Raw genomic sequence first — 15537 nt, forward strand, 5'->3', positions numbered from 1 at the left:
CATCAGTTTTCCTGAGCTTTCAATTCAGTGCATATCAGATTCTTTTAAGTTAAGGCTATATATCCTTTACTCCATTGTGTATCTTCAGTCAGAGTTTTTGCTAATAGATACCTAAAGAGATACAGTGATAAATATCATTAAATCAAGAGCAAACACACAGAAGGACTCTAAAACTTTCAGAAGCCTGAGGGACTTGATCCTCACCAACTGAAATCAGCTAGAATAGTGGCAGTAATTTCAAGGAAACAGGATCCACAATTTATGGCCTTAAAAAGGAAAAAAAAAACAAAACCAAACAAACAACAAACAAAACTGTTTGTAATTGCAAAACAAAAGGTTGTGTTCCTTTACAAATCCTAAGCAGTGGAAAATAAAGGCAGACACCATTAGAGAAAAATAAGTCATATTAATTGGAGAACAGAAAAAAAAAGTCAGAATTTACTTTTGTTGCAAATCCACTTCAACTTACCTCAGCAGAACTTTTCAAGGATGACTTTTCTCAAATATTTATTGGGTATAAAGAGCAAAGAAATGGATAGCCAATAGTTCTGTCAGCAATATACCGCATATTAAAAAGGCTACATAAACTATTAAAAAGCATGAAGTTACTCTTAGACTGATGCTATCTAGTCTCAAGTAGCTTTTTCAACGGTCCATTCCAAGACTATTAGTGATTCATGTCCAACATCCTGCTGGCAGCATTTGTTACAGTAATATTGCAAGGAAAAGGTGGGGAAAAAAAAAAAAAATGCCACAGTCCACCTACATAACAACTGATTGTTATGAATTCCCATCTTTTCCTGTTGGATGCACTATACCACATTATCATCTTTATGAAAGTTATTGAATTTAAATTAAAACAACAAAAAAACCCCAAACATTTTCTTGTCCCTACTATTCTGATCAGAATGCTTTTGCAGAAACACTCTGCTGCAATAGGGCAGATTCGGTTTCCAACTTAAATACTCCCTTTTTCTGCCTGATGTTTACACTCCAACAGATTTAGAGGAGAAAACTGTATGACTACCTACTCTTCACTATAGTTAATTCCCAAAAGAAGGTTCTCCATCTTCTGTAAGGCCTGCATAGAGCCTTTCACTGTCATCATAGGCTTAGTAGCTCTGTTCTGAACTATATTCCTTAAACGTGAATGCCGGAAATTGTACCCAACATTTTGCATGAAATCCCACCAGAGACTGAGCAGCAGCAATGATGCTTTTCTCTCACTACTGGGAATGCCTCTCCAGATATGTTTCCCCAACACACGCCTTTTTTGTAGCCACATCATGCCAGTAACTCACCATCACTACCTGGGACTACTACTTCAGCAATTTTCTAATGATTAACTACTTAGCAAAAGATTTTGTGAGGGATTTCAAGTTCATTACTTTGCATTTTGTAATACCAAATTTTATTTCATGCCAGTTACCCTAGATCTTTCGGTCATGCCATTCTTCCTGTATGGCATCTTACCGTTCCTCTTTATGAGGATGTCTCTCCACATTACGTTACCAGCTAGTATTATCAGTACACTCTTACTATTCCTGCCAAGACCATTAATGAAAACACAAGGCTGGTCCAAAGACTAATTCTCAAGGAATTTAATTGCTTTTTTACTTCTCCCCCTCCCCAGGATTATAAGCAAGTTACTTTGAGCAGTATCTATTGCCAACCCACTCCAGGAGCATTCCTTTTGACCCTACAACTTCTTATGGTATGTCACATCAATGCTAAACTGAACTCCAGATAGAGGAAATCTGACACATTTACTTTGCCTGAAAATCAGTTTTCTCATCAAAAAAAGCTAAGAGGTTAGACAGCGATGAGCTATCTTTAGTAAATCCACGCTGCATTTTATCCCCTTTTTCATTTAGCTCCACATCTTTATCTATTCCTTCAAAGATCTTTTCTAAATCCTCATATGCCACTGTGTCAAGACAAATAGGTCTGCATTGCCAAGATTCTTTTTCCTTCCTCTTTGTACAGGCTCTGGCTGGGATGGAGTTAAATTTCTTCACAGCACCCTGTATGGTGCTGTGTTCTGAATTTGTGGCTAAAACGGCATTGATAACACACTAATATTTTGGCTATTACTGAAGAGTGCTTGAACAGTGTCAAGTCTTTCCCTTTTCCCACTCTGTCCCCCCATCCTATCTCAGCAGTAACCTAGGGTTGGGCCAAGAAGTTGGGAGGGGACACAGCCAGGACAGCTGATCCAAACTGACCAAAGGGATATTCCATACTGTATAACCTCATGCTTAGCAATAAAAACTGGGGTAAAAGGAGGACTTTGGGGAGACAGGAATTTTACTTCCAAGGTGGCTGCTCCTCGGAAACTGGCTGGGCAGTGGTCTGCTTGTGGGAAGCGGTGAGTGATTGCCTTTGTGTCATTTGCTCCCCTCTCACCCCCCTTTCCTTCATGAGTTTTCTCACTTTTGCTATTGCTATTATCTCCCCCATTCCAATGCCAAGACTGGGGGATGCCCCAGTGCTTGGCTGCTGGTCAGCATCAATGCATGACACTTCCTAAATGTAAGCATTATAGCTCCACCTCTGACTTAGTAGATTTGCATAAAATATCTCTTTGTCAAAGGATTTTATGTACCAGTTCTTCTGCAATTTTCAAATTTATGTTTCTACCTCTTTATGATCACTTCTGTTTCCATATGTTCATTTCTGTTACCCAGCTTGTTTTTGCTCTGTGTCTGTTATCATTATTGAAAACAGAAGCAAAGTTTTTATTTATTTTGGGGACCTTACTTAAATTATCCTTAATCTCAAGCACACCTTCACCAAACACAGGTCTTGCCTTCTTACACACACACACAAAAAAAACCCCAAAAAAACCAAAACCACCAAAACTCACAAGAACTTTTTACCACTTGACAGTCATTGCAAAGTAATTCAGCTTGACATCTTCGCAGTTTTATTTCTATTTCTACATAGCATTCTCTGTGAATTTGCTTCCCCATTCCCAAGTGCTTGCAGACTCTGCCATCTCTAACTGCAAAGGTGCGTATTCACTCAGATAAGCCTGGGCACTCACTACATCTCCAACTTTTTTCCTTTAAGGACAAAGATTCCTCTTAATTCTATTATTTTTATTTTTAATAACCTCCAGGCTTTTTTTCCATTCAATCTCTGGGCTACACAGTTCACCTTGTTTTATTAAAATAGTCCTATTTGTTTGTTCTCTTTGAAACCCAAAGGTGTACTTACAGAACCAAAGAACTGTTTATTCTTCTATTTCATCTGAATCTATTTATGAATACTCAACATTAATTTTGAGACCAACATCTCTAATAATGCCCTCATCACTTAAAGCTGGTATCCAGACTTTCTGCTTCAGCAACTACTTGATGAAGAAACCTTTCATGCAGAACACACAGGAATATTTGGGCCCTGCTCTTGTTAGTAGAACTTTAATTTCCCAGCTATAAACTGGAGAATAAGTCTCTGCAACGACACAGTTCTTAGTAGTAGTTCTCTCTAACGAATTACACATCTAAATCCAAACCCAAGGACTTAAATTCCTAGATTACCTCAGTAGAATTAATTTACTAGCCTTCTCTTCCCCTAGAATTATTTTATGCCAAAGAAATTATTTTCAATCTGTGCTGTCCTTTCTTCTTTCCTTCCCTCTTATCATTTAATTACTATTTGGTGCTATTCCACCATTTAGCTTTCATTTTTATCATTCCTGAATAGGCATATGCTCTTATACCTGAATTCTAAACATATCTGCTATCCTACCATGTTTCTGCTCTCTCTAAGTTCAGTTTCACATCTGTAACCAATACTTCACACTCCTCTGTCGTGGTGTCTGTTGCCTAACATTTATGCACAAATATTTCAGTTTGTCCCTGCTGACCACAGGAACTCCCTTGTTTGCAGGCTCCCACCTCCTACTTGCTTCTTGGCTTTGGAGACCTTTGGCCCAAATCAGTCTCATATTAGGCACACCTGTGTTCAGAGATGGACTTAGACCCTAGCTCCTTGGCAAAGCGGTCTCTTTCATGGTCAGCTACATCACTCACACACACGCTCCTCACAAACTACAAACAACCTGCTAAAAAACAAACACAAAAATTCATCAATCTGCTGTGAACACTTATCAAAACCAAATCCCACAGTCTCCCTTAGCTGTTGTTCCTGTCACCAACCTGGCACATAAAGCCTTATGCCTCAATCCCCGATTCTTTGGTTGCAGCCACTAAGTGTGCCAGCCAGCCTGCTCCTGGCCTTCACCCACGTGCTGTCACAAACAAGATGAATAAATTCCCTGTGAGTCAACCAAAAAGTATTGCTTTTTTCTCAGAGAAAGGACCCATTAGACACCCCTATTTGATAACCAGATTAGTAAGTGCTAGCATGCAGTAAAAAAACTTCAGTCCTGAATCAGACTCATCCCAAATTAGACACATCTGTAATTTGGTCTGCAGTCACTAAGCAACAAAGCATCATGCCAAAAACTTTTTTCCTCCTTGTCTGGTAGACAAACATGCCATACCATGCATGGCTTTGAAAAATATTTTGCAATACGCTATGGAGAATATCCAGTGAAGTTTATATCCAATACAATTTAAAAGGTAACTATTTTGACCCTCTGTTGTCACCTGCATTTCCTACACAGATCTAAACCACCACAGAATTTAAGAGAAAAGCTACACTGTTAAAAAGTTGCCCCATAAAAGAACATCCATAAACATTATTTTAGTCCAAAAAATCATAACGAGCAAGCCATCAAAAAAATCTGAATACTTTTTTTTTTTTTTTTTTTTTTTTTAAACATCAGGACACATCACCCAGCTCTGGCTATGTCCCCAATAAAAAGAATGCGAAATAACATTCCAAATTCTGCAAAGTACCTAAAAAGGTGCTGAATCTACTGTTACATTTAGTTAAACCTAATAGCTTGTGGCTAAATATCACAGCCACATACATGACATTTCACATCCAACAACAACTTCTTTTTTGTTTCTGTAGGAGGTTATATAGCAACTACACTGATAACACCAACCTACTTCAAAACCAGCATGGCTTTAGGATGACTGTAAACTTTCCTAATTTACTAGCCATGGAGCTCAGTCCTAGGGCTTGCGTTTACTAGAAAATAAAGGTTATGCCTACAACAGTGACACAGAACTGAGACTGCTAATCTTTTACAAGTATTAGAGGCAGTTTCACCTGAACAAGATGGCATGGAAGTCTACACGGTCTGACTTGGAAAAGCTCAAAGTAGTAGTAGGTCATTAACGCGCTCAGCCCCCTCTGCTGCCTCTACCCCAAGTATCTCACCCACAGCCCACAGAAGGGTCTCTCCTTCACACCGCAGTGCCCATACCTACGGCACAGGCATCGCCCGGGGAGAAGGCTGGTTAGACAGACAAATCTAAAGTCACGCTGGTGGTAAGATCAGGTGATTCGTACTTCTACATGTAAACTCCGGGCCCTCCCACTGCCTTTAACTAAAATTACTAATGCCTATAAAATTACATAGTGCTTTATCTTCAAAACACTTTTTCATCAGCTTAAGGAAACACCTATATTCAAATATATATCATCATCAAATACTATTATTGTCTGAAGACACAGGCACTTCCATAGAAATGTTACTTTTGCATATTTTTTTATGGTCTCTCTCATTCTCATTTTCCATTTATTTCTCCATTTATAGAAAAAATACTTTTGGACAGCTGCTAAAAGCAAAAAAAAACCAAAAAAAACAAACAAAAAAACAGTGCCTAAAGTTTCATAGCCAGACCTAGTGCTAAATGGATCATGCTGCAGCCACTATCATCTGTAATGGGAAGTTGAATTCTACAATACCACAAACTACAGAATGTAAGGTTCCACCCTGAGCTCAGAAATTTGGAAAAGGTATTAAGCCTGCAGGCCCTTTAAGGGTCTACAAGCTACACTTCTTTACTCCTGCTATGCATTGAACCCCAAAGAAACAAAGGACCAAATTCTACAGAGTGCTTAAGGTTTCTTTGTAATACAATTTAAGATATGTGTGTATTTAAATCCAGCCCTTTCACTCTTCACTTTGCTATCCCAAGCTTTAGCAGTTTCTGAGGCTAGTACAAAAATGCAGCTGACAGTAACAGCAGTAATATAGCACCCTTGGAGTGTTTGAAGTGTAAAGTTCATTAGTTCTACCTTAAGGTCACTCTTTTAATCCAACAGCCAAACTCTTATTCGCACTACCATGCTGTTATCCTGGAAAAAAGAAAACTGCAAAAAAATCAAGACGTCAGCTTAGATACTTCTTAGAAGTGACAAGATCAGCACTAAAAATCCAAATAACAGTCAATACCTTTTAGCAAGTTTCAAGAAAGCAGCAAAACAATTCTTGATTGTGCTGTAAAGCAAATTAAATTTAATAGAACAGATAAAGGAAATTAAGGAAGTAGAATATAAACATTTCAATACCTCATAATTGTGTTTTATAATTATTAGTTGAACTTGGCTTACAAATAGAATTCACTAGAGCGTCTGTTGGGAATTACAAGACATGCAAATAACTGAATTTTAACTTCTGTGTTTGCTTACTGATTTTTGTACATACAGTTTAAATTTTAACAAAGTCAATTTTGCTTTATCCTCAGTGGATATTTGTACACTTATTAAAATGTTATGTCAACACAAGACTTACAACACAAGGATTGTGTTTTAACAATTCTGAATCATATTTTTAAAATAAGAGGTAATAGCTCTGTAACTTACCAGCTTGATTGATGCTGCACAAATTCATACATGTTTACTTATGTGCACTGTAAGTTTTTAAAATTAAATGCGACACACCTCTGTGTAAGATAAGTACATTAGCATGTATAGATGAGGATGACATCCTCTTTTTTAGAAAATAATCTCAGAGACTCAAGTCTTATTGGTAATGTTAGAAATAAGTAGCTTTTCTTCACCCCAAATAGTCATGTTCTTAAGGGTGAGAATTTTCAGTCTCGTTTGTTCAGAAGAACAGGCACAGCATTTCTTTGCAGTGCTAAATGAGCAATCGCCTGAAAATGAGCTCCCAAATTAAAATCCTTACTTAGAAGACTCAAGAGTTATCATTTACATCCCCCAATTTACCCTTTTATATTTATACAGTTATACTACTCTCACACAAATGTTGTATTTCAACAAATATTAAATGGTTTTTATTTTACTCACCTGCACACTAAGATGAATCCATTTCTTCACAAGAATTCTCCCCAGTGTCATTACTTTTATTGGTGGCTGCAAACCATTTACCGTGCGATAATAAAACATGGTCTCTTTCTCAGAGATTGTGAGTTTGAACACAGTCTGCCCATCAATAGCCTTTTCTATCACACACCTTTGGAAATAACCAAGAAAAACAACATAAGGTCACAGGCACACACATATACACATTCTTGCCAAGGTGCTATCCTGTAAAGTGATGCTAACCAGAAGGTATTAAAATAAACGTTAAAAATACAGCTTTTGAGAAGATGCTCAGTGACAGCAAAAGTCACAAGATATACTAAGTGTAAAAACTTTAAAGATATTTTCTGTCTTAATCTGTGAGGTTTGTTTTTGTTTGGTTGGTTTTTTTAATTTAGTGCGTGCAACCTCAGTTCACTTGGAGATGCAAGAGGGGGTCCACTTGGCCATCTCTCTTCAGGGTACCGTGACAGAAACCACGGTAGCTGGCCAGCACTGCACAGGTCTCTGCTGCAATTTTTGTACAAAGCTATGCAACACAGTACAACCTGTGCAGGCATTTATGTTTTTCTTAGTGTAAGAAGGCAAAATGTAATATAAACACAAAAAGCAGTACAAATTACATGTTCTGGAAATAAGCCTTCCATTTTTCTACCAAATCTGTCCAGGTAAGGTAGCAACACCACCAGCTTCCCCTACACTCTCCCTTTGACACAGCCTTTCTTTAACCTAAGGGAACCAGAGCAAGACAAGAAGGCTATCCAGCAACTTCTTTGGGTTTTTTTTTCCCCCCACAAAGATTGCACATCAATATCAAATGCAACACCAACATATCAGGTAAAAGAGTACCAACCATAGCAACCCACGTTGCATATCTAGCTGCTGAAATATTTTTGCCAATCTGATCACCATGATGTGAAGAGTCCTGAGAAAGCATAGGCTATACATGCTTGTGAAACAGCTATGTATTTTACTAAAGTAATCATCAGTACAACAAAAAATTACAAAGTTCTGCATTCACATTTCAGCTGCTTGAGAAATCAAGTCCTCAATTTACTGACCCATGAAAAGTCAAATATTTTAACAGTTACACCAGACTAAATTAGTGCACTAAGTCACAAGAGAAAAGCATATAAAATTTGTATGAGACCAGGATTTACTTAGACATATTTCGGAGGGAAAAAACAAAACAAAACAAAACAAAAAAAAACCACAAAAACCAACAACAAACCACTTATCTACCAATAAGTGTTTTCACCTACTATGCATTTATAAAAAGAAAAGTATCAAAAAGGCTGTTCTTTGATACTGCCATTATTCACTAATTCACCTTTAAATCAAAGAGAAAAATTAATTCATCTTAACTGTTACCATTTTAGCCTGCTGGAATGTTGTCAGTAAAACAACTTGCAACATGCAGACTTCTGTTTTCCAAACCTTACTAAAAACACATTTCTTAATATATTGTCAACGGGTCTTTTCAATATTTTGTTTGCTTGTAAACATGCTAGTTTTGCTAGATAATAAATGTGAGGGAAGGCTCAGCTAAGTAGCAAAATATTTAGGAACTGGATTTACCCAGTTCCTGGATAAACAATAATTGGATAATCCAGTTTTTTGTTTATTTTAGTTATCTAAAACAAACATCCCCACATTGTTTTTATCCCCAAAGGTGTCATGACTTTAAGAATGGAAGCGACCTTGATGTACATCACTTTGAAAACTGGAAAGAACAAATGCGACTTGTGACTCATTACTGAAAGAGAAAAATCAAGAGGCAGAAAACAGGGCGGGGGGGAAGGGGGGACACCCCCAAACTAGTGCTAACACAGGTGAAATAGGCATAAGCATTACTTCTGACTGAGCACAATTTTCCGTTCCAGCCATGATTACAGAGAGAAACCACTGTGCTTTGTGAAGTTTCCAACTTCTGGTAACCTGCAGTCCCACAGAGTCAATTCCTGACTACTTAATTCTCTCTGGTGGGGTTGGAGGGAGAAAAAGCAAACAAATCTGCTTGGTCAGCTTGCAAAGAGAAAAATATTCTAGAGAATCTAACACAGCTGCACTGGTGATCCCCACACATTAACTGAAGCACTTGCAAATGGGAACATCTGCACAGGTTCAAAATCAGACGTATGGTATCTTAAGGCAAATCCCCCTTTCTGTCTAATTCCTAACGTAAAGCATCTGACTAGATATAAACCAATAGGCTATTAGTTTAGTCCTTTAGGTAAATAAAGTTTAAAAAATACACCTACTGCTTACTTCACAATCAGGCCGTTGCCCATGACCCTTTTCGATGTAAAAGGCCCCAGCCCATTTCTCTCCCATCACCAATGTCTTCTGGTCATCTAACTTCCAGTTAGCCCAGTTCACACTAAATTGATATAAACTGCCTGTAATGATTACTTATATATGCTAAGATTCTACTCATATTCTTATCCTATGCCATTGTGAAGCATTATCATCATATACAATTTCCTATATCGTGCTAAGGCTTACTTACAGGCTTAACACATGCTTACTGAAAGCATTTATATTAACAGATGAGTACATGCAGTAAGAGGGGAAGCACGGGGAAAGAATAAAATTCAGGGACAAGAGCTCTGCTCACTTATTGCACTTACTGCCTAAAGGGAAAGTAAATTTAAAGACTGCAGTACAAATGTCAGTGTTTTCTCACTAGTCTCTTGCTTTTCTTCAAGATTTCCAATATGGAGTGACTTAAAAGCATACCTACAAATATCTATACTGTACATCTTAGAAGAACATTAGGGCTTCAAATAAATCTGTAACATGACCAGACTTTCCTCTTTCTTTGTCTGAAAGTGTATTCTTTCCCAGATTCACATAAGAAAACTTGGTATATGAAATTGATGAAGGAAATTCTTGGCATCTTTGGTTATCCACATACATTTGCTCCCCCAGAATGTCACAAACTTTAAAGGGCCTTCAGACTTTGGATCCTCACATCAGTATCTCTCACTTCAGCCAGCACTGTAACTTCTAGCAGAAAAATCCTGCTATTCTCTTACACGGCCACACGTCTAACAGAAGTGTCACAGTCTTTACAAGGATGCAAAGGAATACTATACAGCAACACTCTTAGCTTCTTGACTAAGCACTCTCTAGCAGTCAAACCATGTAAGATTCAGCATGAAGAAACACTTTAGTATGGCATGTCCAAAAACTATGGGTGTGCTGTACTTGATGTAAGAACACTTTGCCAGTAAACAAAATATCTTGTTAAACTTTCAATTATTCTACTGGTAAAATGAGCAGTTGGTTCTGGTTCATCTTCCTGGTGTTTTGGTGGCAGCGCAAAGACTTTGTTAGAATGAGTCCCTGTTCCGTGAAGTCCCTCTGCTGTGATAATGGGGTTTAAAAGGTCTCGCAAATGACATCTAACAGGGACAATTCCCCATCAGGGACTGCAAAATGTAGGACATCTGCTAAGTCAGACTCCTTCTGCCAACCTGAAGGACTCACTAAACCAGTACAACAAAAGGAAAAACATCTTAGTTTGCTGTTGAAGTATTTCTCTTCTGTAGGATGCCTTCTGAGTTGAGCTTCAGTGGCCATTCATGTGCAATTGCTCTTTCACCACAACTGAAGCTTTGTAATCCCTTCATGAAGAAAGAAAAATTAACATGCTTCTTTCTGTGAACAGTGGGAAAAAAAAGAATCTATACAGTGGCATATCATCCTGACCACCAGAATAACTGTTGTCCAACCTCAGTTCTCAGGACTGGGCTCTACTATTGCTTCTACTCAACACGTAGAAGTGACAATCTCACAAGGCAGAATAATGAAGTGATCCATTACAAAAATTGAATAAAAACATTTAGATTTTAAAGTGATCTATAAAACCCACTGAACAGGAATATGTACATTGTGTCGTTATTACCACAATAGCAATTGGAAGCTAATGTTTTACACTAGTCCATGGATAATCAGACATTGGTAGAGTCTGGTTTCTGCACAGCAGTTAGTTTCAAATGATTAAGGACATACATTTCATTGTTTTAGGCTCCATGCAAGCAAAAGCGTATCCCGTTGACAAAAGAGTTTCACAGATCTCACTCAACATGTCACTGCAACAGCTTGCTTGGAAATTAGTGGGACATTTCTGCTTCAAGTTAGGCATATGGTCTGCTGAACAAGACTCTGATATGCCCACATGTGTGTGGACATGAACCCATGGCACAGGACAACCCCAGGAATGGACTCTGGCATTCAATGTTCAAACATTATATAGAAAATGCTGTCTATAAAAGACACTAGGCCAAAGCTCCAGAGACACCTTTACACATACCTGCAGCTGAGCTGATTTAACTTATGCTCAAACTGAAGTCACTTTTGCTCTGCAGATCTCATTTACTTCCCCTCCATAACCACAACTTCTATAGCTAGGTTGATTTTTTTAAAGGTAATTATCCTTGCATAAAGCAGACTATAATTGTACATATATGATTATAATTTCAGACATTTCTATTGTTTCTGACGATTTTCACACCCCTAGACAAGTTACTATTTCACAGCAGCCTGCAAAATAAGCATCAAGAACGCTACAACAGAGCAGATCATTAGTTTCGTTCTAAGAATAAGTTATGAGCACAAGTACAGAAACATTTGTGACATACTCTGAAGGAACGTACTATACTTTTTGTGTGCTTCACTTTAAAGAAGACCTGCACGACCATGGTAAGAAAGGGTAGGAGGCTTTGCATTTTGTGATAGATGAAGGGAACTTTTTTTGCAGGATTTGCGATGCATTTTTCAAAAAGCAAGTTTTTCATTACAGTGAGTCCCAGTCAAGCTGAAGGGCCCCTTATACCACCAATATTTGCTAAAAATGTGACATGTAAGCAAATAAGAGAGGGAGCATGCTTAGCCACATCTATTTCGTGAACACCTACTGAAACTTCACTAGCAGTTTGAATAGTGGAATCTTTCGTAAAAGCAGCAACACGATCTCCCGTTCAGTCAACATTCTCCAGATCTTCCAGAAAAACGATGACCACTCTTCTATAGCTCTGAAACAATCATTTTGGAAGATCTGGGAGGTTTCCTTGTGTTTTTAAGGTGTAAACTTGTGTTGGGGGATTCCTAAAATTTCAGATAATTTTTTTCCTATCAAGAAAGCAGCAACAGCACAAACCCCTGACAACGTGTTTCTCTAGCAGCTTTTAGAAGAAGGAGTGTGAATTAGAAATACAAATTTAGATTTTTAAGAAGAGACACACACATTATGTATGAACAGTTCCCACTGAAAGCAGTTGGGCTGTCATCTGAGTCAATGCCACTGAAACTGAACCTACTTGTCTTGACATTTGCAAAGACCCCAACCTAAATACAGCTTTAAAACGTCACAGTTTCTCACTGTACCTTTTTAAAATTTTAAATAGCTTGCTAATAATGACTGTGACTACAATGATCAATTTTTTTAAGAGCACCAGGAAAGTAAACACCTTCAATACTACTTACATTACACCTTCTTGCTCAGGTTTCAACCATACAGTTAACGTAAATGAAGCTGCAAGCCTTGGAGAACGGGGAGTAGAAAAGCAATCCTTGTGATTATGAAAAATAAAACTGGAAGCATTGCTGAACGACCCTGGATGCAAGTCCCTTTTGTCCTCTGTGATACAGGTACCGAGGCCTTCTGAAAGAAGCAGTTTGTAGGAAGAAGGTGACGACCTGTATGGACATTCCTGAACACAAAACCTCTGGGTGCAGGACATAATACTTTCAACAGCTACTGAGCTATGACAAAAAGTACTTCGGTCTGGCAGCCCACAAGTGGCTTGAGTTGGCACGATTGACACATTCTTGAAAGCTCCCACATTTTCAAGCCTAGGGAAATGTCCCTGGGAGCTGACCAACACAAAGGAGTCATAATAAGTTAAGATTAATGTTTCAATAGCATGAAACAAGAAACGACACCTCAAGGAAAGAGCCCAGCGATTCATGTTTACAAAAAAGCTCCTCCTGATTAAAGCATCTGTAAATAAATAATGATGTCCATGTCGGTAACAATGTCCTCAGGTGGTACGCTTTAAGAGTTTAGGTAGCATTTCATCTTCAAAACACTCATGCAAGGACTCAGTCACAGGGGACATCTATGTTTTCTGGCCAACGAAACACACGTGGGTGACAGCCAGCATCTGCAAAAAACAGAAAACAGACACAGTCTGCGGCAGGAACGTGCCCTTTGGCACCAACAGAAGCAATGCCCCACTTACGGATTTTAAGGGTTTGAATTCTTCTTCCAAATTTCAGCCAGCAGGCCCACCTGCACACCTTCGCTGGCTACGGCCAAGACATCTCTCTAAGCAAGGGCAACGGGACTAGGCCAACTCGAGCCCGCACACGCTCACAGCTGAGCGGAGTTTATGGCAGATCTGTCGCACCCCGCGAGGCTGACGCTCGGCTTTGCGTGTTAAGGTAACGACTACGGAATAAGGTAGCAAACCGGGGCACGCAACTTCAGTGTCCGAACGCCTTTCCTGAGGGCTTCAAGCCAGTTGGTTGAATCTCACATTTACAGTCCCCCGGTGCTTACCTCGGCTTTACACCGCTACCTGGGAGCTGCTCGGCGCCATCCCCACCGCGCTATTTCAGGGTACGCTGAGGGACACCCCCGGCCTCGGCCTCCGCCTCCGCTCCTGAGGCACGCCGGGTGCCAGCGAGCGGGAACGGTGGCCTGAGCCCCCAGCCACGTCTCTGTCGTTCCCTCAAGCAGACGGCCCGCTTCGTGCCTTACCCTGCTGCCCACCTGAAGCTTCTCCCTTCAGCAAAGCCGATTAAACGCACGTTCCCCAGCTGTCCCGTGTGTACCTTTCTAATGGCGAACGCCTGCGCTGGGGCTCACCGGCAGGCTGGGTAGGGGCAGGCGGCGAACCGCGCGATGGCAGCCGATAAGTAAGTTGATTTACCGTTATTTACTCCGCCTGGGCAAGGAGCGAGGAGAGCGGCGCGGTGCCCGGCGGCTCCCCGCGGCAACGCCGCCCGCCGTCGCCCGGCAACGCCGCGGCCTCCTCCCCGCCCCCGCGGCCCGGGCCCGCCGCGGCCCCGCCGGCCCCCGCCGCGTTTTAAAGCGGCAGCGGCCGCAGGCGGCGGTCCGGGGCGCACGGCTCCTTCCTTCCCCCACCCCGGCTTAGTCTGACGTGCACCCACCGCTCCCCCGGGGAGAGAAGGGCGGCCCGCGGGGAGCCATTTCGCGGCCGCTCGGGTGCGCGGTATGAAGTATTGAACGCAGCCCTGGGCGGCCGGCCGTCGCCTGAGGAGGAGCGGGCGGCCTGCAGCGGCCAGGCCCCGGCTCTCCTCGGGCCGCGGTTCTGTGGGGCAGCCCTCCGCGGTTCCATGTCGGCGGGGTCAGGCCGCCTTTTGGGGGGGGGTTGGGGTGAGGCCTTCTGCCCGGCGCGTTTGTCAGGGTCTGCCTTGTAGTTTCAGAAGCGAGGAGTTAGTCGTCTCCGGGTCCGATTTTCTCGAGTTTTAGGGTCACGCTTTCACTGGGCAGACAAAGGGGAATTAATGTCTTCTGTACACTGAAACTAGGGTGGGAGTTTGAAGTCAGAGGACCAGCAGCAGAGCACAAACAAGAGCAGCGAAGTGCCATAGGTACGCTTTCCACAGCAGACAAAGTGCAAAGAAGAATCATTGTCAGGACCTTCGGACGTTTTTGACATGAACCTCATTTCTCTTTGTTACGGCTATGCAAAGCAAGCACAAACAAGCTGCAAAGTTGTCATCAGTGAGCTGAGCATGAGCTACAATAGGTTGTTTATATGTATTTCTGGACAGAGAGAAGCACCAATTAATACATCCCCTGAGGATATATAAAGCATCTATAAATTTTATCTTTATTATGGAAGTTGTATGAGCTGCAACCTGGCTGGTATCTTTCCTGACAATTTTGTTGAAATAGCCTCCAGTAACTTGTCACCTTAGCATGTTTGGACTTTTACTAGCTACATAGTGACAAAATTCTTTGGCAACATACACAGTTGCTAAGAAATCATTCTCTGTCATAACTCTTAATGCATTTTAACAAGCCCTTCATCCCGCCTCAAACAAGCTCCTCAACCATTCCTGGAACATCTCTGCTTTAATACAGATCTTTTTCCTAAAGTCATAAAAGATAAATAGTAATTCCTGCTAAAGTGGTACCAGTCACTTTGCAGTGTTTTCCTGTTCTGGCAGTCATTAAACATCATAGCTCTGTTGTCAGAATTGCCTTCCCAAAAGTATTCAAATGTAAAGAACTTTGTTTACCACAGAAGGGATGGGGGGAAAACAGTGGTCTGAGGCATGGTGCAACACCGCAGCACATAAAGCATT

The 15537-nt window shown here is 40.6% G+C and overlaps 1 protein-coding gene across 4 annotated transcripts in view; it reads right to left on the minus strand.

Annotated features, from left to right (window-relative positions):
* Positions 1–14206, minus strand: part of USH2A (usherin) — a 394090-nt gene extending 379884 nt beyond the window's left edge. For 2 of the 4 annotated variants that reach the window (XM_049833600.1, XM_049833602.1), the window contains exons 1-3: positions 13973–14084; positions 12682–13361; positions 7177–7342 (exon numbers count right to left, since the gene is read on the minus strand). In XM_049833600.1, the coding sequence (XP_049689557.1) occupies positions 7177–7342; positions 12682–13166 (651 nt within the window). In that variant the 5' untranslated portion in view covers positions 13167–13361; positions 13973–14084. Of the gene's footprint in view, positions 1–7176; positions 7343–12681; positions 13362–13960; positions 14085–14132 lie in introns of those variants that run through there. The other 2 variants (XM_049833601.1, XM_049833599.1) reach the window with 2 other exon arrangements.
* Positions 14207–15537: the final 1331 nt, after the last annotated feature.

Source organism: Accipiter gentilis, chromosome 30 (assembly GCF_929443795.1).
Source record: "Accipiter gentilis chromosome 30, bAccGen1.1, whole genome shotgun sequence".
Lineage (NCBI taxonomy): Eukaryota > Metazoa > Chordata > Aves > Accipitriformes > Accipitridae > Astur > Astur gentilis.